The sequence below is a fragment of the Haliotis cracherodii genome, unplaced genomic scaffold, assembly GCF_022045235.1.
Source record: "Haliotis cracherodii isolate W230 unplaced genomic scaffold, xgHalCrac1.p SCAF_20, whole genome shotgun sequence".
NCBI classification, from domain to species: domain Eukaryota; kingdom Metazoa; phylum Mollusca; class Gastropoda; order Lepetellida; family Haliotidae; genus Haliotis; species Haliotis cracherodii.
In genome coordinates this window covers 8,905,461-8,931,981 of record NW_027266276.1, presented here as the reverse complement: position 1 = coordinate 8,931,981, position 26,521 = coordinate 8,905,461, and the positions used below count along the sequence as shown (strand labels likewise).

General features: G+C 40.4%; 1 protein-coding gene across 1 annotated transcript; it reads right to left on the bottom strand.

Moving 5' to 3' along the window:
- Nucleotides 1–434: 434 nt before the first annotated feature.
- Nucleotides 435–24,832, bottom strand: LOC139470338 (solute carrier family 28 member 3-like). The gene is made up of 11 exons (XM_071252715.1): nucleotides 24,759–24,832; nucleotides 21,318–21,763; nucleotides 20,024–20,168; nucleotides 12,816–13,007; nucleotides 12,236–12,397; nucleotides 11,295–11,420; nucleotides 9,169–9,299; nucleotides 6,165–6,333; nucleotides 3,930–4,187; nucleotides 1,002–1,182; nucleotides 435–507 (listed from the first exon to the last, which is right to left on the bottom strand). Exons 1-11 carry the CDS (start codon nucleotides 24,810–24,812, stop codon nucleotides 479–481), a joined length of 1,893 nt encoding a protein of 630 aa, XP_071108816.1. The 5' UTR covers nucleotides 24,813–24,832; the 3' UTR covers nucleotides 435–478.
- Nucleotides 24,833–26,521: the final 1,689 nt, after the last annotated feature.

Below are 26,521 nucleotides of genomic sequence, written 5' to 3'. Positions count from 1 at the left end.
TGGTCCGGCATGGCCCGAATGCAAAATACGCTACAGTCTGAAAGCGCACGTTAAATCTCCTATATCAGTCAGTCATGTTTGTATGTTTGTTTAACGCCGCACCCAGCCATGTTCCAGCTAGTATTGTTCGTTTGTTGAGGTAGTACTTATGTTCTATACGGTAGTACATATGTTGTATACACTAATATATATGTTGTATATAGTAGTACATATGTTGTACATAGTATTACATGTGCTGTATCAGGTAGCACATCTCTCGTATACGGTTGCTCACAGTTTCCATACAATAGAATTTATTATTATACAGTATTATATATGTTGTATACAGTAGTATATATGTTGCATATGGTTGTACAGAATGATGATGTATACAGAAAGAACTAATGTATTATCCGGTTGTACACTCTTTGAATCTCACATATTTACAGTGAAGGGTGAGACGTCCTGGTTAACATGTGTCCGTCACATGATTTACAGGTTATTCTTTATCGGGACTGTACAGCATCCCTGAAAAAGACAGAAACGATGTGTACAGTTTTCAGTCACCAAAATCTTTTTGTGTGTCCCACTTTATTTGCTCCTCACTACGCTAAACCCGGTAACCAATTCACAGACTCGTGTCTGCGCTGTAATGAAGGGTGACATATTTCCAGTGATACACATTTACTGTAGACCACCTTAACCTACTCATGATACATGCTGTCACATTTCAATTCACGGACATAATAACGTGCACACTGTGGCGTCGACATCATCCAGACAATGTATCCAGGGAAGTCGACAAGGACACGTATGGAACAAACCACCTTGTTCTATCTACTATGCATCATTTAATGAAACGGCCTCTCTGTCCAGTACTGTAAGTTGTTAAGGTCTAGATACATCTGGACACAAAACACCCCATCTTACCTGCAATGCACGCCGTCATTAGACAAGGAATTTGCTCAGAACTTTAATGCTACATTGTCAAGGCCTATACACACCTTGACACGCCATCTTACCTGCAATGCACGCCGTCATGAAGCAGGCTATCTGGCCAGTGATGTTAGCTCTGACGACATACTTGCTGATGACATCCTTCCTGCTGGGTGCCAGGGCAGTGAGGACGCCCATAGTGACGCCCACAGCACCCAGGTGGTTCAGACCACACATGGCATACGTGCCTATAACCTCAGACCGCCTCTGAAGAGGAAGGACGTTAATAGTGAATGTACTCCACTTTCATCTCCCCAGTGTACACTACTGGGTGAAATGTACATGGTGTCATCGTTTTAATTGTTTGAGTCACAGTGTAGGAGTCAGATAATCAACTACATCTTGTACGAATTTAAACTAGCATCTACACTCAGTGGCACAGGGGAACAATCGTCTAAGACGCCGCAATTATCTATGCAGAGTTGGGTCCCGTAGTCAGTCCAGAAACCTTTCAGTGATTGAATATTGCTTTAGGCCACATCAACAGTATTGCAGTCTTTCGCGGCTGAACATGTCTTAGAATACCGTTTAGCTCTGATTATGGCTCTAGGTTTGTCAGCACCATACTCGTGCACGTCGGTTTCACCAAAATAGTAAACGATCGCGACTGAGATCTCCGCCTATGATTGTGACTATGACTTTAAATCATAAGAAGGATTATCTAGTACTGGAAGATATTTTGTTAATGTATTTATGATCATTTTTGCCACCTAAAAAATTGAACATAGTTTGTTGTAATAGTTGGATGTTCAGCGCTTTATTTAGATACTTTGATCTTCCTACTTGCTATTCGTGTTTTTCCCATGTTAAGAAACACACTTTGGCTAATCGTACCTGACTATCTCTTTTTCCCGGTTGACCAGGAGAGAAAGGTCTCTCTGAGGTCCGCGCGCAATAATATATACCTGTGTTAAGATCATGAGGCTTTTACCCCCAGGATTCGTTAGGCCATTTACGGGTCGAGGTGTTACTAGGTGGTCGCTCGAAACTCGGGTTTTGAAGGCAAGTGATTACAGGCACTATTTATCTGGTACTGACTGAGCAACCTTCTCGTGAGTGTCTAGCTTTTGGGGAATTTTAGTATTCCCTTGCTCAGTCCAAGTGGCTGAGTCTTAAGTCTATTAGACTAGTTTGATATTCAGATGTTCTCGTCTACTTTATGGTCTAAGTGACATATTTTAGGGATAGGGGGGCACGGGTGGCCCAGTCGTCTAAGGCGCCGCGATTCGCTGTGCAGAGTTGCGTCCCTTTGGCACGCCAGAAACCTATGATTCCGGGTTCGAATCCCGGTTCGCCCCGATTAGTTTTCTAGGTTTGTCAGCACCATACCCGTGCTCGTGGGTTTCACCGAAGTGGTAAACGTCTGAGACTCGCATCACTTCGGGCTTTCCTCCCACATCAAGCTGACACGCTGTGATATAACTGGAATACTGTTAAAAGCGGCGTTAACTCACTCACTCACTAACTTTTAGGGATAGACCCTCTGTGTTTGTTTCCCGTCATTTAACCCAGTCAAGGATATTCATTCATTAGAGTGTTGAGTTAATTCACCCAGATGTTAATTGGTCGCAGCTGACGTAATTGGCTTCTGTGTATCGTGTTTGTATCATGACAAAGTGTTGTTCTTGCTACTTTGTATGACAGAAATATAGTTGCTTAGCTGAGCCGCTTGTGTATTTACTCTAACTTAATCAATCAGTGATCAGTGATCATTGTCAGTATAGATTGGATTGTTTCAAATTAATTCTTTATGTTGTCGCCTATTGATGCACTTTTCTGTTTGTAATAAACATGTGAACCCATAACCATGTTTTTCATTATTATTTTATTCTTTGTTCTGACAGCCCTGATCATTGGAGCACAGCTACGAGGCGTCTCTACTGTACAAAAAGGAATGGATGCCAAGTAGACACGTAAAATATCCCAACAACTCAGTGATTTGGCATTAACACCCCTTCGATCAATATTTCAGCGCTATCACTGCTATGTTACTTCAGAAAGCCAAGTGAGATGCATGCTGTTGACGTTTACCATTTTAATGAAACCCCCGGTATGTGCTGACACACCAAGGAGCCTGGATTCGAACCCAGCTAACGCTGGGAGGAGCTCTACCTGTACCGCCAACATGATAGCTGTATGTATGCAATGACAGGAGATGCTATTCACATTGCTTTAGATTTGTAGCCATTCCAAAACCACACTGACATTCCTTCCGAAGTAGCGGCTGTAAAATATCACTTTGTCATTCAGATATAGGCTCACAAATAATTATTTCAGTAACCATGTGATATTAAGTCCAAATGCCCTTTTGTGAAAACCACACTGACATTCCTTCCGAAGTAGCGGCTGTAAAATATCACTTTGTCATTCAGATATAGGCTCACAAATAATTATTTCAGTAACCATGTGATATTAAGTCCAAATGCCCTTTTGGTCGGGGGACAGAAGTGCTTAGTATCCTTAGACCGCATGTTACCTAACTAGCTACGGAATAACAGGTGAGTAGCTGTCTACCCTTGATTATCTGAGCTATCTACCCTGCACAGGTAAAGGGCTCTATGTAAACGACTCAGTGTGCACCGTGGCTGCCAGATTTCGGGGTTCGAATCCCATACACATCCTGATTTTGATATTTCATCCGTCAGCACGAATCTTCCGTACCCGCAGATAACATAAACTACTTGCGACAGCAAATTGGAGATTCATACCACAGACGCAAACTGGCCACCGATCAGTTATCGCCATTTTTGTTGTGTGATTATGCACTGTGAGTATTTCTTTTTACAGGGCTCTGTTAGTCAAGATAAACTCACTGTGAGTATTCCTCCAATCAGGGTCATGTTGGTCAAGATATACTCACTGTGAGTATCCCTCCATACAGGGTTCTGTTGGTCAAGATATACTCACTGTGAGAATTCCTCCATACAGGGTTCTTTTGGTCAAGATAAACTCACTGTGAGTATTCCTCCAATCAGGGTCATGTTGGTCGAATCCAGGATGACGTTGCCTCCCTCCCAGTGCCAGCTTCCGTTTGTTGACGTCACGTACTCTTCCAGATCGACACGGTTCAGCACCAGTTTACCAAACTCACGAAATCCCACAAATGAATTTGCGAATATCTTGATTCCCAGCAGTTCGCCCATCTTGAAGAGATCCGAACTCGAGAACCCCATGAGGTAGGTCAGTGGGTAGAAGAGGTAGGAACAAATCAGCTGAAACACAGACAGATATAACAGCTGTGTATAGGTATAGCTGAAACATAGATGCATATAACAGTTGTGTATGCGTATAGCTGAAACATAGATGCATATAACAGCTGTGTATGCGTATAGCTGAAATGTAGACAGATATAGGAACCACACAATGTGAAATATAGGAGCCAGATATAACAGCTGTATATCCGTACTTGTTATGCCTAAAAGTGAGATTGACGATTCAGAAAACAGAACTACTGAACCCACCGTCAGTACAAATCCAAGATGGTTGTTACTGACCTATTATGAGACCGTATACCGTCAGTTACCGCCATTTTTGATTTTCCAGCACCCACCTCACATATTTTCCATGAAAATTCTGGTACAGAAATTCGTTATTCGACACTGTTTTGTGTTGCAATATCAATAATCTTGATGTGCAAGGGCGTTAATAGGATTTTTATCACGTTCGTGACTTAAATGAAGATTATATAAAGTTAAAATTATCAACAAAGTTTGGCCTCTGAGGTTTGAAGAGTAGTCTCCCTTTGACCCTTAACGTCTCTGGTTGTAAGTGTAAAGTTTTGTGTTTTACGTTTTGACATGACATGTGCGACAAAGATACCAAATAGTGTAAATATTTCGGCATAATAAATTCGTTATGGTGTCTTTAGTTGCCGTTTACGGTGTCATATTGGATTAGCAGAAAACTACTTCTCTGCTAACCTAATATGACACCGTATACGGCAACGAAAGACACCATAACTAACAATGTAAGAACAGAGTTGCTGAAGTAAAGGATAAATCTAACAGCTGTATATTCGTACAGAAAGCAAGGAAGCTGAACCATAAGAGATATAACAGCTGTATATTCGTACATGTAGGAACATTGTAGCTGAAACATAAGAGATATAACAGCTGTATATTCGTACATGTAGGAACAGTGTAGCTGAAACATAAGAGATATAACAGCTGTATATTCGTACATGTAGGAACAGTGTAGCTGACATATAGGAGATATAACAGCTGTATATTCGTACATGTAGGAACATTGTAGCTGAAACATAAGAGATATAACAGCTGTATATTCGTACATGTAGGAACAGTGTAGCTGAAATATAAGAGATATAACAGCTGTATATTCGTACATGTAGGAACATTGTAGCTGAAACATAAGAGATATAACAGCTGTATATTCGTACATGTAGGAACAGTGTAGCTGAAACATAAGAGATATAACAGCTGTATATTCGTACATGTAGGAACAGTGTAGCTGACATATAGGAGATATAACAGCTGTATATTCGTACATGTAGGAACATTGTAGCTGAAACATAAGAGATATAACAGCTGTATATTCGTACATGTAGGAACAGTGTAGCTGAAATATAAGAGATATAACAGCTGTATATTCGTACATGTAGGAACAGTGTAGCTGAAACATAAGAGATATAACAGCTGTATATTCGTACATGTAGGAACAGTGTAGCTGAAACATAGGAGGTATAGCAGCTGTATATTCGTACATGTAGGAACAGTGTAGCTGAAACATAATATATATAACAGCTGTATATTCGTACATGTAGGAACAGAGTAGCTGAAACATAGGAGGTATAGCAGCTGTATATTCGTACATGTAGGAACAGTGTAGCTGAAACATAGGAGAGATAACAGCTGTGTATTCGTACATGTAGGGACAGTGTAGCTGAAATATAGGAGTTAGAAAATAAACTTTTGTGTTTTTGTGAATAGGAACAATAGAGTGAAATATAGAACAGATATAACAGCTGTATATTCGTACATAAAAGAAAAGAGTAACTGAAATATAAGATGGATAATTTTATATTCATTCAACATGATGTGGCTTACCCCGACGGCGTAGGCCGTTGCTCATAATATCAATCACTGGATCGCTGTTCCAGACCCGATTATATACAGGTTGCCGACACATAGCTGGAATATTTGTGAGTGAGGCCTTAAACAACAAAGGCCTACCGTAAATGAGACGCCATGGACACCGGCCCTTTCTCCGAGCCACATCAAGGCCGTGTCAATGAACTGTATGACGGCGATGAAGACGATCTGGTTGACCACGATGGTGGCGACAAGCTTGATGCCATCAACTGCTCCCACTGACAACGCCTCCAGCACGTTCCGGAACTTGCTGAAAAAAGCCACAGTCTGCATTAGTCAAACCAGATGACGGAGGCCTGTAACTTTGAGCTGGACAAACTAAGTTAATTCATTTCTTAAAGTCACAGTTTTCATTAGTCAAACCAGATGACGGCGGCCTATAACTCTGAGCTGGACAAACTAAGTTAATTCATTTCTTCAAGCCACAGACTGCATTAGTCAAACCAGATGACGGCGGCCTGTAACTTTGAGCTGGACAAACTAAGTTAATTCATTTCTTCAAGCCACAGTTTGCATTAGTCAAACTAGATGACGGCGGCCTGTAACTTTGAGCTGGACAAACTAAGTTAATTCATTTCTTCAAGCCACAGTTTGCATGAGTCAAACCAAATGACGGCGGCCTGTAACTTTGAGCGAGAAACTTCTTTTCTAGTGGTTGATACTGGGAGCATATACAAACAACAAAACCCTTTACGTACCATTCTGTGTACACAAAAAGAATTTGTTTACTATCACCATCAACTTGTGATGACACCAGGTGTTCGCAAAAGGTGAGCGTATCCTGAATCACAGGTGGCACTCGTCACAACCACGGTCAAACGCAGGTCTAATCGTACACCTGAACAAACTCGGGAACGTGGTTAAATTCAAAATAGGGATTTTTTTGTCAGTGATGTGGGATGTCAAATGATGCAACGTCCCACGCAGGGATACGATCACTCGCAATCAATCAGGTCACCGAGCTTGACCATCCGATCTATAAAGCCGCCTCTTTGGACAAGCAGAGATTTCTGATGAGTTCAAGATGCAATGTTTCACTTGACACTGAATATGCTTCATTGTAGGCTGGGGCGGTCGGGTAGCCTAGTGGTTAAAGCGTTCGCTCGTCACGCAGAAGATCCGGGCTCCATGGATACAATGTGTGAAGCCAATTTCTGGTGTCCCCCGCCCTGATATTGCTGGAATATTGCTAAAACGTGGCGTAAAACCAAACTCACCCACGCACTCATAGTAGGCTTCATAAGTTATACTTGAATACTAGGCCTGGATTTCGTATTGAGAGTACACATGTGTGTCAGTTACAGCTGAAAAAACAAATACCTGTTAATTACACTGTAAACCTAATTATTGTTTGTTTGTTTGTTTGTTTGTTTGTTTGTTTGTTTGTTTTTTAAAAACTCTTGCAACAAACCTTGTGGCCTTCAGTTTTATTCAACAGTTTGAAGTACAACTATTTATTCTATTTATCTTCAGGAACAGTGTTACTCCCATTTGTCTGTTTCATACCATGGTTTGCATGTATGAATAAATTCTGAAGGAAATGCGCAGTCAAGATTAACTTAGACATAGATATATGAAGTAGCTAGGTGGGGATTGTGGACATGTTTCAATTCAAACCGAATTCATGCTGAAGCAATCTACCAAACATGTTTGGATTATAATATTACATAGTACTGACCAACAAGAATATGTCAAGACTGTCAAGAAGATGTAGCTCACATACATTGTTCTGATGTTTGCACAGGTATTGTCAGCTAAAATGAGTGAGAATTAGCAGCGAGATGGTCTCTCTAAACAGAATATCAGTTATATCACAACGTGTCAACTTGATGTGGGTGGAAAAAGCACGATGTTAGGTGAGCTGAGGTGAAATGGGGTTTTACGACGCGTTCAAGATTATTGCACTTATGTAGCGATGTGCATGCGCGCGCGTGTGTGTGCGTGCGTGCGTGCGTGCGTGCGTGCGTGCGTGCGTGCGTGCGTGCGTGCGTGCGTGCGTGCTCGTGTGTATGTATGGCTGCTTGTACTCGTCCGGACTAATGGCGATTTTATAGAGCTATCCCAACGAGATACCGTGCCGCCAATTTAACAGTACCTAACTCAGACACAGTATACGGACTCCGAGCCGACCAGTCCTTGTTTTAGCCCGATGATGTCGAGTGCCAGGCAGGGTATCAACAAGTACCATATTTTGATGTGACGCAGCCGGGGATCGAAACCCCAGACCTTTCGCTCTCCGTGCAGACGCTCTACCACGAGACGACGGAGGCGGTCAGTACAAAGCGATGCAGTACGATAAGTACTTTGAGGACACCCAGAGATATCTCGTTCGCTACGGGACGTAGTTCCGCAGAAGGATTACAGCGCCTCAGACAACTGGGCCACTTGTGCCCACCAGGGTGTTATGCTCCATCTCAACAATGAAGTAATCCCTACACAACGGAACATTGAAAGGAATGTCGATGATAATTGTTTCTTGATATAGCGTGTATAGCTATGGGCCGTATTTGTTTAACCATAAAAGCTTATTGATGTTGTACCATTTAATAAAACGCTAAAGTGCATGAGAGTGGTTGCAAACATGGACACGTTTAGACCAGTAACCTATTACGGTACGGGTGAGATACATTTACTTGATCATTTACGTGCATTGGTATAAATACATAATTATGTATAAATATAAAACTTAGATGACTGTATGACTCAAGTTACATTGAGTATCTCGGAAAATATATAAACGTCAACTCAGGCAATGATCAGTCTCGAGTATCTGCCGAAACAGATTCCATTGTGCTTTAAAGACAAAATAGTCATGAACATTATACGAATGGATCGCTGAATATCATTGATGACACAAAGTGTTCGCGAAAAGCGTAAGCACGTCTTGCTCTATCGGTAACAGCCACCACTCACACAATCTTCATAAGAAGTACGTGTGTGTTTGTTTGTGTAGCGTAACGTCGTACCCAACAATACTCCTGTCATACGACGGTAGAGAAATGCATGAAAACTCAATGCGGACGTCGGAGCAGCAGCATACATAACAATTTACTCTCACGCATCACAAAGTAGGGGATTCATCTACCTTGTCTTTATAGTGTAGGCGTCCTTGGGCTTAATCTTGGTCCAGCGCGTCTCAGGTACCATGAGTTTGGCTATGGCCAGAGCAGCAGGAGCAGACATGATGGATGCAGCAAGAAGATGATTTGCCGGAGCCTGGAGACACAGAACAACATCGCGACCGTGGAACAACGTAAGGCCATTTGCTGACTTTCATTAGTGAACATTTCTTTAGATATTAAGCTTTTGTAAACGCCATGGGTATTCTATAAATCGCAAATAAATTATACATGTTCCAGATTGCGAGGCCTCGTCCGTAACCTACAAGTATGTTTTTTTTTATCGAACAATGTCACATTCGACAATACAAGTCCATGCACGTATGACTAGAAGTACGTTCTTCAATTAATCCCTCCGTAATTTGTTTTATGACATACATCAGGTAGTTGTTTGATCCTACTGTAGTTGTTTGACCCTACTGAATAATGGTGTTGACAAAAAAATACTCATGTACATACAGGAATGTTTAGGACAAGCTGACATGTTTTTCTCTATGCAAGTTTTCGCGAAGACGGAACCGAGTTGATAAAATGACCAAAGGAGAATCTCTGTCCGGGAAAGACACGAGTGGTCAAGAATGACCTTGAAGTAGTTGTGACCGCGAATGATTATTAGTGGGATATGGCATGCAAATTTCATATGTTAACAAAAAGAGAAACCGGTGCATTGTATGTAGGTAACCGTTTCCGGTTCGACAGGGAAGGGAGCCAAGGTTATTCTCGCAGGTAAATCCTGACTAGAGCAGTACTTCGATCTTCAGAAACCTTCCTTTGGAGCACATGTCCTTATTGCTATGTGTATCCTCATACTAAATGTATTATGGTCCATGTTGGACATTGATCAAGGGGATTTAAAGTCTAGTTAATCCAGTTAATCCTCTACTTACTATTACCGGGGTTTTATATATATTTACAGAATAAAATGTATAAATGCAGCAAAGAGGGTTTGGGTAATCCTGGCACAGTCAGGCTGGTTAGGCTCTTCATCAGCTCAGGGCCCTTGCCCCCTCTACACACAGCCCAGACAGCGAATGGGGCTTCTCCGAGAAAGCAATGCAAAGTCGAACCCACCCAGAATGTTTCGGAGAATGTGAAGACTCCCAACACAGCAGCTTTCTGCATTACCCAGATTGTCAGAAGGGTTGGATTCCTGGCAGCAAACCTTGCTAATCTCCCAATGTAAGTCAACAGATTAGGAGGTACCAAACCCTAAGTCACTGAGAACAATGGGCAATCGGACAACTTGGTACTTGGGATGCAAGCGTGACATTTCGAAAGTCTGCAAATTTGCAATGTTTTTTTCCTGAACCTTGTCAATCACATAAGTATCAAAAGGGACAGACATTTGAGAAAATTGGCTTTATATAAAAAGTAAAGGTCAGGTTTGTTGGCCTGGATATGTCTGAAGCTGTATACGAACCTATTCCTAAGGATTTTTTGCATGACGCCCTCTACAAAGTGTTAATATCATTATTGTTGTTGTAGTTGTGACTTCCGAAAATAGACCGAGAAACTGTCTTAATTTTACCCCCAAAACGTACTGCAGTAGATGGAAATCAGATATACTTAAGGATTGAAGCTTTATTTGTTGACATTCATCAGCTGATGAACACAGTGCCTCATGATCACGTGAGCAAATTCCATGATGCGCGAAGCGATTGACAACGTAACCACGTGACATACTAATGTTCATCGGGAAATGAACGACAGTCAGCTTGGTAGTGTTCACCTAGGCGAGGTCACCCGTGACTGTCAATATAAGTATGTAATGACATACAAAACTATTAAATAGTGGCGAGGTTGAGATATGCCCTATGCCTTATTTCTTATATCCAATATGTCAATAAATATTGCATTCAAAAACCTGTCTGCCGTCGGCTTAATGAATGTTAATGAAAACTATTTCTTCAGACCTGCATGTATATGCAAAACAGGTCATCGACTTTTCCGAAACCTCTATAATATGGACACCGTTTCCATCATCATTGAAAGTAAATAGATAACCCACTCCATACGTTGTATACCGAACACCCACTATTGCGGACATGCTGCTTGGAACTATCTGAGGCTGCATGGGCGCAGTTATACTTACCCCAAAGCTTGTAAGCATTCCAAACACACTTCCAGATATACTAGCAAACCCGGCCGCCATGATGGCGTGCATCTCGGACGGTGTAACGAGGTTGAGGTACGGCTTCACAGATATGGGAGCCTCTGCCTGCAAAACAAGAAGTTACAGAATGTCACTGGGAAACCGAAAAAAAACTTTCATTTTGCTGTGCAGAGTTGCGTCCCCTAGGCGTGCTAGAAACCTATGATCATGGGTTCGAATCCCGGTTCGACGTGATAACGTTTTCAGGTTTCACAGGTTAAGGTTTTCAAAGTTGGACAAGTCTAAGACCTTCATCAACTATAAATTTGTATTATTTCCTCAATATCCCAATTATCTTCTCGAAATTATGAAGCATTTGTCCTTGCTTCGATGATTTTCTCGTCATATCAAGGGGTTTTTCAAAAACTCGAAATTTCGAGTTTTTACTAATTATTTCACTTATTTTCTCGAAATTTCGAGTTTTTGAAATACATTTTGAATAACGATAAAATAATCGAAAGTACGAGAAAATGATCGAAGCAGCAAGGAAATACTGGAAGCAACGAGAAAATTATCGAAATACCGAGAAAAAATCGATGTAACGAGAAAGTACTTAAAGATTCAAGAAAATAATTTAAATAACGAGAAATTTCGATTTAAAAAAAAATATTATGAATGCTAATGAAGTGGCAAAATTAGGTTTAGTAGAAAAAAGTAATCATCATGTTATTCCCAAAACTTGTTTTAATTACCGATGGTTGAATGTATTAGATACACATCTTCCACAGTATACATTTGATTGTAATACATAATATCATAGGCTATACTACCAAACAACAGTTCAGGATCACCCGATTCTTTCCTGTTACTATAGTTAATCTGTCATGCCATGATGATCCTTAACTATTATTTAGTAGTATACAAAGGTAATCATGACTCACGGGACCAAGGAACATGTTAAGTGCAGCGTTCACGGATGCTATAGGACTTGTGCCAAGACAGAAGGTCAGGAACCATCCAAAGTTGGCCACAAACGCCTGGAGAACCCCGTAGTGGTACAACACATTCACTGTGGCGCTCATTGTGATCACCAGCGGCATGACCTGAATCAGATACTCTTCATTAGAGCGTTTGCGGTCACTATTTAGAAAACTCTGTTTTTATGCAATTGTGGTCACTATTTTGAAAACGCTGTATAAAGTAACATGGTTAATTGGCTTAACTGTTCTTGTCCGTTTTAATATTATTGTTGTTGGCTATTACTTTTACAATTTCCAAGAAACAATTTTTTAATGTGGCTTTATATCTTATAGTATAAAACCGAGCATAATCTGCCTCGGAAAACCAGAAATAACATTGTCTCAGGTTGTACATTACAGGAATTGAAGCACATAAAGGAGACGAAATAATGTTTAGTTACAGAATGCTTCAAAAAGTGAACTTAATTTGGACAAAATAATGATTTTAAAATAATGTATTCAAGAACACGAAATAAACCGTAGATAAGCTCTTGGTACTCACGGCAAACACAAACTTATGATCTCTGTAGGATTGACCAAACACAAACACAGACCCCTTATCTGTATGTTTCAAAAATTCTTCAACTCTTTCTCCAAGCCAAAAGAATAGGTTGTAGCCTGCAGTGGTTCTTAGGATCAGGAGAGCACAGAGGAACTGCGTTCCAATACCCCAGAATACAGCGTGCCAGTTTACCTGAAGATCAAATACACGAACGAAGCGTGGATGAGTGAAAGTTGAGCAGCATTTCATTAAGAGACCGACCATTTGATATTGATTGATAATATTCATTATTGCAAGGCGCTTTCCTTAAAAGGATATTCAGTTTCATAGATTTAATTGAACAAAATATCAGATAGCCATACATGCCCCCTAACCTCATCCCCCACAATATCAAATGGTTGATCCTTTTTATCAAGAGCGTGAGCTTGATGTGGGAGGAAGTCTCGAGATGATGCAGATATTAGACCTTTGCCATTTAATACTTACGACCACTGAATGCAGAGAGACTGACGATGATAATCAGATCGTCTTTGAGATTTGAGCCCCCGCAAAACGAATTGCAGAACTTATACCACATGGCCGCTGTTTCTCCTTTAGCATAATATAGTAAACATGTTTCACGTTGCTGTTAACAATATTTAAGATACTCGAGCTACCTTTGTTTTTTAGCCTCATTTATTTATATTATTGTGAATTAGATGGGGTTGGTTTTGGATACATAGTCATTTATATCATATAAATAATATTAGTGGCATCAATGCAATAAACTAACAAGAAGAACGTGCATCACGATTCGATAAATATGCAAATGAGATTACCTCACAGAAGCTTACTTTAAAAAAGCTTCATACGTTCATGCGCTGCCTACTTGCCCGAAGAACTGTAGCTTAACGTTCCCATCAATTTTGTAAGAGTAACTTCTTTCAAAGGTATTTAGAGTTTGGAGCACTTAGTAAGGATAAGATATATGGATGAATGCCTTCTTTATTACGATCAGGAGCGACGTTCGGTGTAGGTTGCTTGATATAGTTGTCAGAACCTGCACCAAAACGTCGCTCCTTTTTGTAATAAAGAAGTTGTTCATCCATATATCTTATTCTTACTTAATTGTAATAGAGGTGTTCCAATGTGTCAATGTACTATAGAATACATTAGGCGGTTCACTCGGGTGTTGTATTCACGCGCATAATACAATATTATGTTCTAATATTTCATATTAACGATACGAAAATACGGCTAATATTCTTGTATGTATTTTCGACACTTCTGATGGGGACATCTATATATGGTCACAGGGACATTACTGCTGAATATGACTATATATAGTCACAGGAGGATCACCATGGCTAGAGTAGGTGCCCAGTAACATGTAGCTATCTGGTCTACAATAGGTCCTAAGTAACATATAGGTCCCCAGTCCGAATAACAATAGGTTCCGTGTAATCTGTAATTACCCGGATAGCAATAGGTCCCAAGTAACCTATACTTGCACGGAAAGCAATAGGTCCCCAGTAACCTATAATTGTCCGGATAGCATTAGGTCCCAAGTAACGTATACTTGTCCGGATAGCAATAGGTCCCCAGTAACCTATACTTGTCTGCATAGCAAAAGGTCCTTAGTAACCTATACTTGTCCGGATAGCAATGGGTCCCCAGTAATGTATACTTGTCCGGATAGCAATAGGTCCCCAGTAGGCTATACTTGTCCGGATAGCAATGGGTCCCCAGTAATGTATACTTGTCCGGATAGCAATAGGTCCCCAGTAGGCTATATTTGTCCGGATAGCAATAGGTCCCCAGTAACCTATATTTGTCCGGATAGCAATAGGTCCCCAGTAGCCTATATTTGTCCGGATAGCAATAGGTCCCCAGTAACCTATAATTGTCCGGAAACCAATAGGTCCCCAGTAACCTATACCCGTCCTGATAGCAATAGGTCCCCAGTAACCTATATTTGTCCGGAGAGAAATAAGTCCTCAGTTACCTATATTTGTCTTGTCGCAATAGGTCCCTTGTAACCTATACTTGTCTGGGTTATGGCGAAGAGCCTAAGAGCCATATAAATTATAGCCTTCATAAAATATTTGAAAGTTTTCAATTGAAAAGTGTCCTTTCTAACATTAACATGATCATGAAATGGATGAATTGGGTCTCCTCGAGCTCCCTGGGGCAATTTGGTGTCAGTTGGCGCGTTCTTCATGTATTGCGTTATGAAAAGATTTCCACTGAATAATATTGTAAGTGGATTCAACAAATTGGATTCACATGTTCCATACGTGTTTGTCAGTTCAGTGACATAGGCGGACGCTATGGGCCATAAAATTCGTTCGTTTCTTTTCATGCGTAAGGCGATAGATTAGTTTAAATATATTTCATTCAGGTTGAAATGGATTGGGAACAAGTTATCAAACTTAGGACTGCCTCTCCATGGTATTTACATGATGATGTACAGTAAATCATATACAAGGAAAACAGAAAAGAAGATGAGTGTATAGATATAAAAGAAATGTGCAAAAGAGAGACTAGTATATTTACATTAAGGTGTTACCCAAAATTCTTTTTATGACTTATACACATCTGCACTGCCTTAAAGATAAGTTGATTTTCGATAATGGACAAACCTTCATTTCCGTTTAACATCAAACTTAAATCTAACTTAACATTGCTTAGATTTGAATTTAAAGTTGATTCAACTAGTTGATTGTCTGGTGAAGAAAAGCCGAGTGCTGTATCGTCAGCAAAGAGTCTTGTTATGCAATCTAATTCATCATCAATGTCGTTAACAAATGCAATAAATACAAAGGGACCTAACACCGACCCCTGTGGAACGCCAGCCTTCAAAATCCTTGGCTTGGATAGCGCTACGATTGCTTATGTAACTAGACAGCCATTCATGTAACTTCCCTTTTATACAATACATTTCTAATTTGTACATAAGCCCTCTATGCCAGACACCATCAAATGCTTTTGACACATCACAAAAAAAATGCAATATTTTTCTCTATTGTCTAAAGATATACACATTTGATTATACAATTCAATTAATTGGTGGACAGTGGAATGCCTGACTGGTATTAATATAACAATTTATATTGCAAATAGTTATAGTTATAAAGAGGCTGAAATACAATTCTCTCAAACACTTTACCAATACAACTAATGGGTGAAATTGGTCTGTAATTTGTCACAACTGCATGATCATCTTTCTTATACAAAGGAATAACATGCGCTCTTTTCCATTCTGATGGACATGCATTTAAAGCCAATGAATGATTGAACAACAATATAAAACAATACTGATGCTGTTTACTGTTTTCCTTAATAGGTTATGACTTATTCTACCTGGACCAGATGCCTTATTAATTTGAATAAGGGGCGACTAACGGGATCGGATGGTCAGGCTCGCTGACTTGGTTGATGCGTATCTCAATTGCGTGGATCTATGCTCATGATATCAATCACAGGATTGTCTGGTCCATAATCGATTATCTACAGACAGCCGTTATATAGCTGGAATATTGCAGAGTGCGGCGTTAAACAACAAACAATAACGTCAAATATTTCGTTTTCTGAGACAGTTAATGTATCAAACATACTCTTAGTGCGTTGCTAGAAATATATTAATTCTTCAGTTAGGGTAGATATGAATTGGAAATATTAATTTAATCTCTCTGATTTTTTTAAATCTGAAAATATAGTGGGACAGACATCTTGTTTCCTTAACGGGGGAATGTTGGAAGATGTTCCAGAGTTTTTGACAACCTACATTTGTATCTTAATAATTTCTAATATGATTGTTTATTTACTATATATAGTTCTATCATCTATGTTAAAACTTTTCTTTCGCATGACTTTTCATGTTGTTGACTTTATTGCGTTGTATTTTTGTAGGCTATAATATCTGTCTCCTAAACTCTCCTTTTTAATTTCTTTCGTAACCTATAAATATTACGTATCCTGCACTACTTTCTTGTGAATCAAACCATTTGTCATTAGGGTTACAAAATTATTCAATCTTTCATACAACACTTCACACATATCATCAACATTTGTACATTCCTTAGATGGCGATAGAGGGGGAGGATAAAGCACCAAAAAACATCATTCAGAGCGATAGTTGGTGAAGGTTAAGCACCAGACATAAACATCAACCAGAGCGATAGATGCTGGAGGGTATGCACCAACAAAATTAATTAGCATTCCGAACGAAGGTGATTAGGGAGGATGAACACAACAGATACACATAAAATCAGAACGATCTACGAGGGAAGGTATATGCCATATTATGATGCCTGTCGCCTAGTAGATGGGTAGCAACTAGCAACAAATATAAAGCTCACACGGACGAAATAAGGGGGTGAATGCTGATTTAGTCCGTAGTTCCATCTGTATGATTGCGGTTTATGCAGAGTCGTGTTGCGGCCAGACAAACCAGGGAATGCGATATCAAGAGCAAACGACGCACCCCCTCAGGGCATAATGAAACGCACCCCTTCCTCTCTCGTAGGCTCTCACGGCAATCATGGGATAGAGGAGCCAATTATGCCCCAGACTCCCTGTCCTGGGCTACCCTTAAGATATCATCTGCATAAAGAGCTGTGTGTACAAAAGTTATTTGGATCACTGATAACGATGAATAGGAATATATACCAGTCATTTACCTTTAATAATTATTTAACGAGGTTCAAGTTTGTACACGATTTGTACAGGGTGCAGTTAAGGAGGATCGATTAAATCGGTGGGGCTATACATGAGTATTAAGATACTGATCAACTTGTATTGTGAGGAGGATTATCTGAGATCTGTTATTTAGATTTCAAGTATGTAGGTCATTAGAAAGAAAATTATGATGAATGATAGACGATGCATTGCTTTCGATTGATGTCTCTATAGCTACTGAATCTCATACGAGTTAAGTATTTTTCAACTTTTACCTAAATAAATGTTTTGCCAATTTTTAGTTCTCACTTGAAACTCACGAACATGGGTATTGTGCTGACAAGCCTAGAAACACCATCGGGGCGATCCGGGATTCGAACCCCCAATCGTAGGTTTCAGTCGTGCACAAGGGACGCGACTCTGAACATAGGATTGCGGTGCCTTAGACAACAGGACCATACATGCCACAGGTTCATTTGAGGACACGAGTGCACAAGAGTGCAATGTACACAATGATTCGTCGTGGGGTAGCTATATGGCCAAGTGGAGAAATCCTTCTCTGGTCACGGCCCAGATTCAATGAGTGAAATGCGTGAAGACAATCTCGGGTTTCCTCAGACGTGATATTTCTGTAACATTTGAGTTAAATGGATGTCAAGTGTAACTAATATATGCCCTGCCTGGAGTACCACAAGGTTCCGTTTTAGGGTCATTAATATCTATGTTAATAAAATGAAATTTGTTGTTTAAGACTTTCACTGTGATATTACGTTTGAAACAAGTATGTTTATGTGTAGTCGTTCAAATGCAGAGTTTATCTGCTAATTATGTCCCATATTCAGCTGACCCTCCCTGATGTAATACTACTATTCACGGTGTGGTGTTAATCCAACGTACTCGTCACCTGTCGAATTCAACATTAAAAAGATTGTTTTGACAACCTGTTGTTTTCGGGAAAAGATATTCCTATGAGATCATACTTTCTTAATATTCAGTCAAATTATGGCACTACAGGGTGGATCATCACTCTCTGGACAAATTATATCGAATTCGGAAAAATGGCTCGAAATAAATACATACCAGGATTAATATCTGAGAGTTTTTCTGACAATCACGTACTGTACTCACATGATCCGTCATGATATCATTTAACCTACGATCTGTCATGATATCATTTAACTACAGTCCGCTCTACAGTACGTCGTGCATAGGATTTCAATGATACTCTTAGAACACAGTGTTTTATATTGCGTACTGAACATTAGAAAGGCCACCTGTCATCGGAGATTGGAGCCTACTGGGGAATAGAAATTGTTTGTTTTTTCCAACGTCTATAAATTTAAACTTCAACCCGATTATCGATTGCAAACTGAAATTTGATCTTCCCTTACCATCTTCCCATGTTGTAATCATGATCACTATGAAGGTATGGTTCACTTAATATTCAGTGTCTCTTTTGTGAGGAGATGAGGTGGAACGGCCCTTTCCTGCCACAATGGTTTCGAAATCGACATTAACACAATAATATATATCGGTTGAGGTGAGATGAGGTTAAATCGGGCTTAACATGGCCGTCAAGATTATAACAGTTATTCTGTGTCTGTGTGTGGGCGCGTGTGTGCTTGAACTAGTCCGGACCAATGCTGTTTAGTTTAGTGAGCGAGTTGGGTTTTGACGCCGCCCTTAACAGTATTCCAGTTATATATAGACACTGACTCCGAGCCGACCAGTCCTTGTTTCATCTCATCCCCATAACGCCGAGCCTCTGCCACGGAAACAACAAGTACCATGATGGTAAAGACGATGACGATGACGACGACGACGACGACGATGATGATGATGATGATGATAATGATGATGATCTATCTTAATTTATTATGCTAATATATATCTCCCGTGCAGGTTTTCTTGTATTAGTGTTTCTATGCTCAGTACCGACGTGGGCTATAGGCCCATGGTAAGGTGTAGTACCTAACACCTTTCCTACATTAAAGCAATGGTTTAACATGGTTTTCCAAATTTGACACATTAGATTACGACGCGATTCCCTAATTTGACTTGTACCATATGTTCCCGTTTTCCAGGCTATGTACATATGGCTTGGCGAGAGGAAAGAAATAGTATCTACCTCATTCCCCTCTAACTACGTAAGTGTCGGTTAAAGGACTGATTTGTAAAATGTTTACAAGCAGGAGTGTGTACAGCTTCAATTTCGTTGATATATCTAATACCCCACATTTCAACAACAAACAGACAAATGGGGACAACTTTTGCATCAACGATCTAAAAAAATAAGAAATATGCCCTAGGCTTATATAAGTAATTTCTAAATGGAAAACAGTAAACGTTTAGCCTGATATTCTGTACAACTACAGAGTTCTGACCAATAAAAATGCAGTGATGACATTTTCGGATCGATGGTACAAAGTATGGGTACCTTTAACCACGCATGTGAGATACAATAACGTTTGTGGAACTGCGCCCAGGGTATTTATCATATTAGAATGTAATACCCTGGATAATTGAGGATGGGACATCAAATGACTTACTCTATCTGGATGTTTCGACATCAAGAAGCCGACAACGATGAAGAAGGTGAGACCGCCGAGGGGAATTAGGTTGTGTGAACCGGAATTGGCGGCATTTATCCCCAAGTAGGTGACTACAAATATCCCCATGGCAACATACAGTGACCTTGAGAAAAGGAGAGAAAGAGAAAGTGATGACAAATATACAGAACATGTTATGTTTCGTGCGAACATAAATACACAAAAGGCTCGTGGCATTCACTGAATTAATATATGCCCAACAAACATAAGGCAATAAACATGTAATGAACAAAGAATAATATATCGTTGAGCACTTTTGGGTCGAACTGGAAAGGGTCTGAGAAAGCGTTCGACTCTTCCAAGTGTTCGACACATACAGAAATGAAATGTTGACGTCTTTGCAACACGTATATGACGTGACGTGCTCATTCAGTTCGACACCACTGAGAATATATTCACATTAGAGTTCGACATTACGATGTTCAGCTGTATCTCTAACTCTCCGATATGCGTGATTCGCATGTGAGAAGCTTACCATTGTATTCCTCTCACCAAACCCTATGTACAGAATGTGACAAGCTTACCATTGTATTCCTCTCGCCAAACCCTATGTGCAGAATGTGACAAGCTTACCTGTATTCCTCTAGCCAAGCCCTATGTGCAGAATGTGACAAGCTTACCATTGTATTCCTCTCGCCAAGCCCTATGGGCAGAATGTGACAAGCTTACCATTGTATTCCTCTCGCCAAGCCCTGTGTGCAGAATGTGACAAGCTTGCCATCGTATTCCTTTCGCCAAGCCCTATGTACAGAATGTGACAAGCTTACCATTGAATTCCTCTCGCCAAACCCTCTGTACAGAATGTGACAAGCTTACCATTGTATTCCTCTCGCCAAGCCCTATGTACAGAATGTGACAAGCTTACCATTGCATTCCTCTCGCCAAGCCCTATGTACAGAATGCGACAAGCTTACCATTGTATTCCTCTCGTCAAAACCTAGGTGCAGAATGCGACAAGCTTACCATGGTATTCCTCTCGCCAAGCATTATGTGCAGAATGTGACAAGCTTACCATTGTATTCCTTTTGCCAAGCGCTCTGTACAGAATGTGACAAGCTTACCATTGTATTCCTCTCGCCAAGCTTTATGTGCAGAATGTGACAAGCTTACCATTGTATTCCTCTCGCCAAGCCGAAAAGCATATTTCTATTGCCATGCCTTATGTATAACAGGTTTGAAACTTTCTATCTTGTTCCCCTCGCCAAGCCCTGTGTACAAAAGGTTAAAATCTTACCATCTTATTCCTCGTGCCAAGCGAGGGTACGCCTGAAGGCCCTTACGTTGTTTCGAGGGGACCACATTGAGACACTGACGTATCCGTGTCCAGAAGTTCACCTTAACGATGACAAGAAGAACGAATATTGATGCTAACAGCAACCTCACTGATCCTTCGTCGCCGAAGGAATGGTACATGCTGAAGCCGAAGTAGACGAGGTATGCCGTCAATAATACCGCATATAGTATAGCTTTCAGCAGCGTTTTGTTCCTTACTATCCCGGCCCATAGGGACACCCTGCTCCGACGTATCACTCCTCCACATTCTAGATAATATTCTCTATAGTCTTCGTCGTCGTTGACGTCATTGATGACGTCATTGTTGATGTCATGGATGACGTTATTGTTGACGTTAGTCAGGGATGTAGACAGCGTTGTTTCAACAAATTTGCCCTTTTCGCTGTCCTGCAATGAAACATATGTTTCAGGGGTACAGAGTATGTGATTGAGCTAATATTTTGATTCTGTGTGCAATGTTTCAGTATGCAGCTAACATAGAACCAGTTTCGGAGTTTCTTATGGTCCCCGATCTTATCAATGGTACGTGTTAGATACTGTTATTGAGGCTTGGAATTTACACGAATATTTTGCCTCATTGTCCTCTTAACATGTCATATCATTTAATATCAGGGCGGGCAATATCTATTGTTATTTCTTTCCAGTAAAGAGTCTTGCTGAAATTATTTGTTAGGATGGGAAGATAAAGAGTGTTGCCTACACTAAGTTCACATTATTGCTGACGAGTCCTTCACACATATCATGTCATTTTATATTAGGGCGTCCTATATATTTTTTTTATTTATTTCCAGTAAAGAGTCTTGCTTAAATTATTTGTTAGGATGGGAAGATAAAGAGTGTTGCCTACACTAAGTTCACATTATTGCTGACGAGTCCTTCACACATATCATGTCATTTTATATTAGGGCGTCCTGTATATTTTTTTTATTTATTTCCAGTAAAGAGTCTTGCTTAAATTATTTGTTAGGATGGGAAGATAAAGAGTCTTGCCTACACTAAGTTCACATTGTTGCTGACGAGTTTCGCAGACAGGATAATTTGGTAAGAAACATGACCATGGCATCTGAAAATGATAACATTGAAGAACACAAAAGACTAAACACCTAAAGTACCTGTCGTGGACCATTGATTCCTAAAAGTATATATTTTCCAACATAAGGAAGCTCCGACGTTCCTACACATTGGCCCTCACTCTGTGAAGGTTCACACTTCATTAAACACACACAAAATGAAAGTAAATTCATAACTGTCGTTGGAATGCTTTAGGGGAATGAGGAGCGGTAAAATGGGGTCGTCGCGTTCAAGATTTTTTCGTTTAGATAAAGTCGTGCATGAATGCATGTGTGTGTGTGTGTGGGAGGGGGGGGGGTGGTGTGCTGCCTCTTTTTGTTTGGATTTATGCCGTTCGTATTCCTACCCGACTGAGATACCATTTTTAGCGGGGTGTGGTATGACGCGGCCAGGTGATTGAATCAATTACCTTCCTCTCTACGGGCAGTCTGTCCATCCATTACACCACGGAGGTTTAAGTGAGTGAGTGAGTGTGCTGGGTCTGCTTTTAGCAGTATTCCAGTTATATCACGGCGTGTCAGCTTAAAGTGGGAGGAAAGCCCGATGTGATGCAGGTCTCAGACGTTAACCACTTCGGTGAAACCCACGAGCACGGGTATGGTGCTGACAAACCTAGAAACATAATCGGGGCGAACCGGGATTCGTAACCACAATCATAGTTTCTGGCGTGCCCCAGGGAGGCAACTGTAGCACAGCGAATCGCGGCGCCTTAGACGACAAGGACACCCGTGCCCCCGCCCCTGCAGTGGCCTAAGTGCAGGAAGACACTCGGAGCATGTCGGCTCTTACCCCCATCCACATTATGCCCCAAGTCTTATTGAATTATTTCACGGCACACCATGTACCGCCGGATCCCATCGCACAAACTTAATTGAAGGATGAACGAGTTAAATTTTCTGTAGTCAGAGCAGAAATTAGGTATACCATTACATTTAGAGAAAAGATATAAGGTCAAATGTTAGAGCTGAGCCACAAATACCCCCGGGTTGTGTCGAATACCTCCAGGTTGTGTCGAATACCTCCACGTGGTGTTATATAACAGCTACGTGAACGACACAAGTGTGGGCGTATTAGTCCAGATTAACGGTAGCACTGACTTGTAAACGTTTATGTGCTCTTCGTGTTCGACAGGCTTCACAGTTTGTTTAAGAAGAGAAATGTCAATATTTCAATCTTATGCAACTTCGGGTTGTTTTGTTTTTTTTCTTGTTAACGAAGTTACTCTCTCTTGAACGACATGTTATCAGGTTGATTCAAGTACCAACATTATCGTGACTTCCAAGGTAATAGTTTAGAATTATCCCAGCTTAAATCGGTCATCTTTGTGGCAATTGTAGCTGAGATCACAGATTTCGAAGATTATTTGGGTCTTTTGTGGGGCTTTTGTATGCATTCCCCTTTTGCAAAAATCACATGTTTCCCACTTGGAACTGAAAAGGTGAATATATTCCGCATGGCAACATGATTATCGAATTTATAGCATATTAATAATAACAAACAAAGGTGGATTCTGCCCTCTGCCGATGTGAGGAAAGTATATGACGTCATCAATAATCATTTGATAAGAGAAGATAATGTATTGAAGTAGTCATGACATCCTAAGTGAACAGCGTTAAATCCAACTAAGTCACTCAATCTAAGTGACCTTAAATGTCCCCTCTTCTTTTCGTCCTCTCAACAAAACAGTTATTACAATAACTATTATTATCATTTTAGTTTATTGCAAACGTATCATAATAACATGAATTACTCAATTCATTCATTCAAATTGTACACTCAATTGAGACCGCCTCCGTGGTCTAGTGAATAGAGCACCCGCGACATGCCAAAAGATGTTTAAAAATAGTACTTTTTGTTACCCTGCCACGCGCTCGGTATTAAGGGGCTGAAACAAGGACTGGTCGGCTCAGAGTCAGTATACTATGTCTGAGTGGGGTATTCTTGCCATACTGCGGCATGGTATCTCTATAGGGTATAACTTATGATCGGCATTAGTCCGGACAAGTACAAGTAGCCACACACACATATATACACACAGGTACATGCACGTCGCTATGGAAGTGCAATAATCTTGAACGCGACGTTCAACACCATTTCACCTGACTTCCACAAAATTGATTAACAGCTGATTCGACAAAAAAAAACTAAACTTTCAATATAGTGGTCAATATCCATAGGAAAATCCACTCATAAAAAGACTATAAGTCAGCAAGTCCCCAATGAAAGATCAGCCACTGTGTTTAAAATACGTTGTCTCCCTATTTTTAGAATAATATTGCAAAATATGCATTTGTTTTCTTTGGCAACTTACTTGGTATTTGTCTGTGTTTTCTTCACGAAATTCGTATTCCTTGTCGGAGGACATATTTACGTGTTATCAGTCTCTCTGGGATGGTGTGCTTCACTGGGTCAGTGCTTTTATGTAAGTATGAACTCACTGGTTACGTTTTGGCGCTTGTTTTCGTACGTTCGTGAGATGATCCTTCATTCTATCCGTTTTGACACCGATAAGTGTTACAGTATTCTATATCTATGTTAGCAGGCACTGGTTTGACTTGTCCAAACTTGGGTATTTGCTGGCCATTGTCATATAGCTGGAATATTGCATACGAGGGCTGGTCAAAAAGTTCCAAGCCTGACAAACTTTCAACTTCGGGCCATGACAAAGTGAACTAGTCAATAGAGTACATTGTTCCGGAAGTTAACTGCAAGTGTATATTGTATGTTGGGGACCGCCAGTTGAACGTGATCGGGGTCAAATTCGACATAGAAATGGAAACGAACGAGTACTGAGCAGTCAAAAAGTTTTTACTTTAGAGAAAAGTACTCCCCAAGAAATCCATGACCGCATGTCACCAGTCTAGGGGGATAAGTGCCCTAGCTATTCCACTGTTAGACGTTGGGCAGCTATGTTTAAGGCTTGGAGAAAAAGCCTTGATGATAACCCTAGGCCTGGACGTCCCTCAACTTCCTTCAGTGAAGATTCAATCAAGGAGATAGAAAAAAACGTATGCTGTCAGATGTATTTCCACTGCTGAACTTGAGACACAGGTCTAAGCTATGGATCCATTGAAACTATTATTCATGTACATTTACAGAGGAATAAGATATCTGCTCGTTGGGTGCCAAATTTTCTAAATTCTTATCTTAAGGGAAAATGAACTGACATTGCCAGAGAAAATTAGGAGGTAATTGAGGAGTATTTCGTCAAATTCAAAAAGAGATTAATAACGGGTAATGAAACATGGTTCAACCACTATGAGTCAAAACGTCAATCCGTGGAATGGCACCATTCCGCTTCTCCGGCGCTTTAGGAATTCAAGTCTTTAAGATCAGTGAAGGAAGGTATGGCCACTTTATTCTGGGATGCAAAGAGTGTGACTTATCTATGACTTAGAAAGTCTAAACACGATTACCGGTGCCAACTATGCTGATTTATTTCATCGCCTGATAGATTCTATCAAGGAAAAGTGGCGAGGAATGTTGAATGCTGGAGTTCTACTACTTCACGACAATGTCTCTTCGCACACCTCTGTGCAAAGGCTGCTGTGCGACAGTGTTAGTTCGAAGAGCTTCCTCACCCACCACACACGCCAGTGATTTCCATATGTTTTCTGACTGAACACCGTCATGGAAGGCGCTATGGACACCGGCAACGATGACGTTAAAGTTGCCTTGAATGTGTTTTTCAGGGTGGCTTCAGAACACTGGAGGCTTCACTACAGATATGAGAAGTGCACTGAAAAGCAGAGGATTATGTTGAAACATACATTTACAAACACTTTCTCAATTATTGTTATTGATTGTTAGGCTCAGAACTCTTTGACCAGTCTTTGTAAAACAACATGCAGTAAGTAGGGCCATTGCATAACTCTTTACATAGGACTTGCTGAAAAAATAAGAATTATATTCGGAGCATGTCTTGAACTACGATCAGCGGATCCGCGCACGTAAAGGGGCGTAAAAACGTAAACTTAGGAATAGAATTCCCAAGATGTGTTCGTGAGACATACTTGTGTTCAGTTATCCATGGTATACAGGTCAATGTACATGTGTGATTCAGGAAAGGTATCT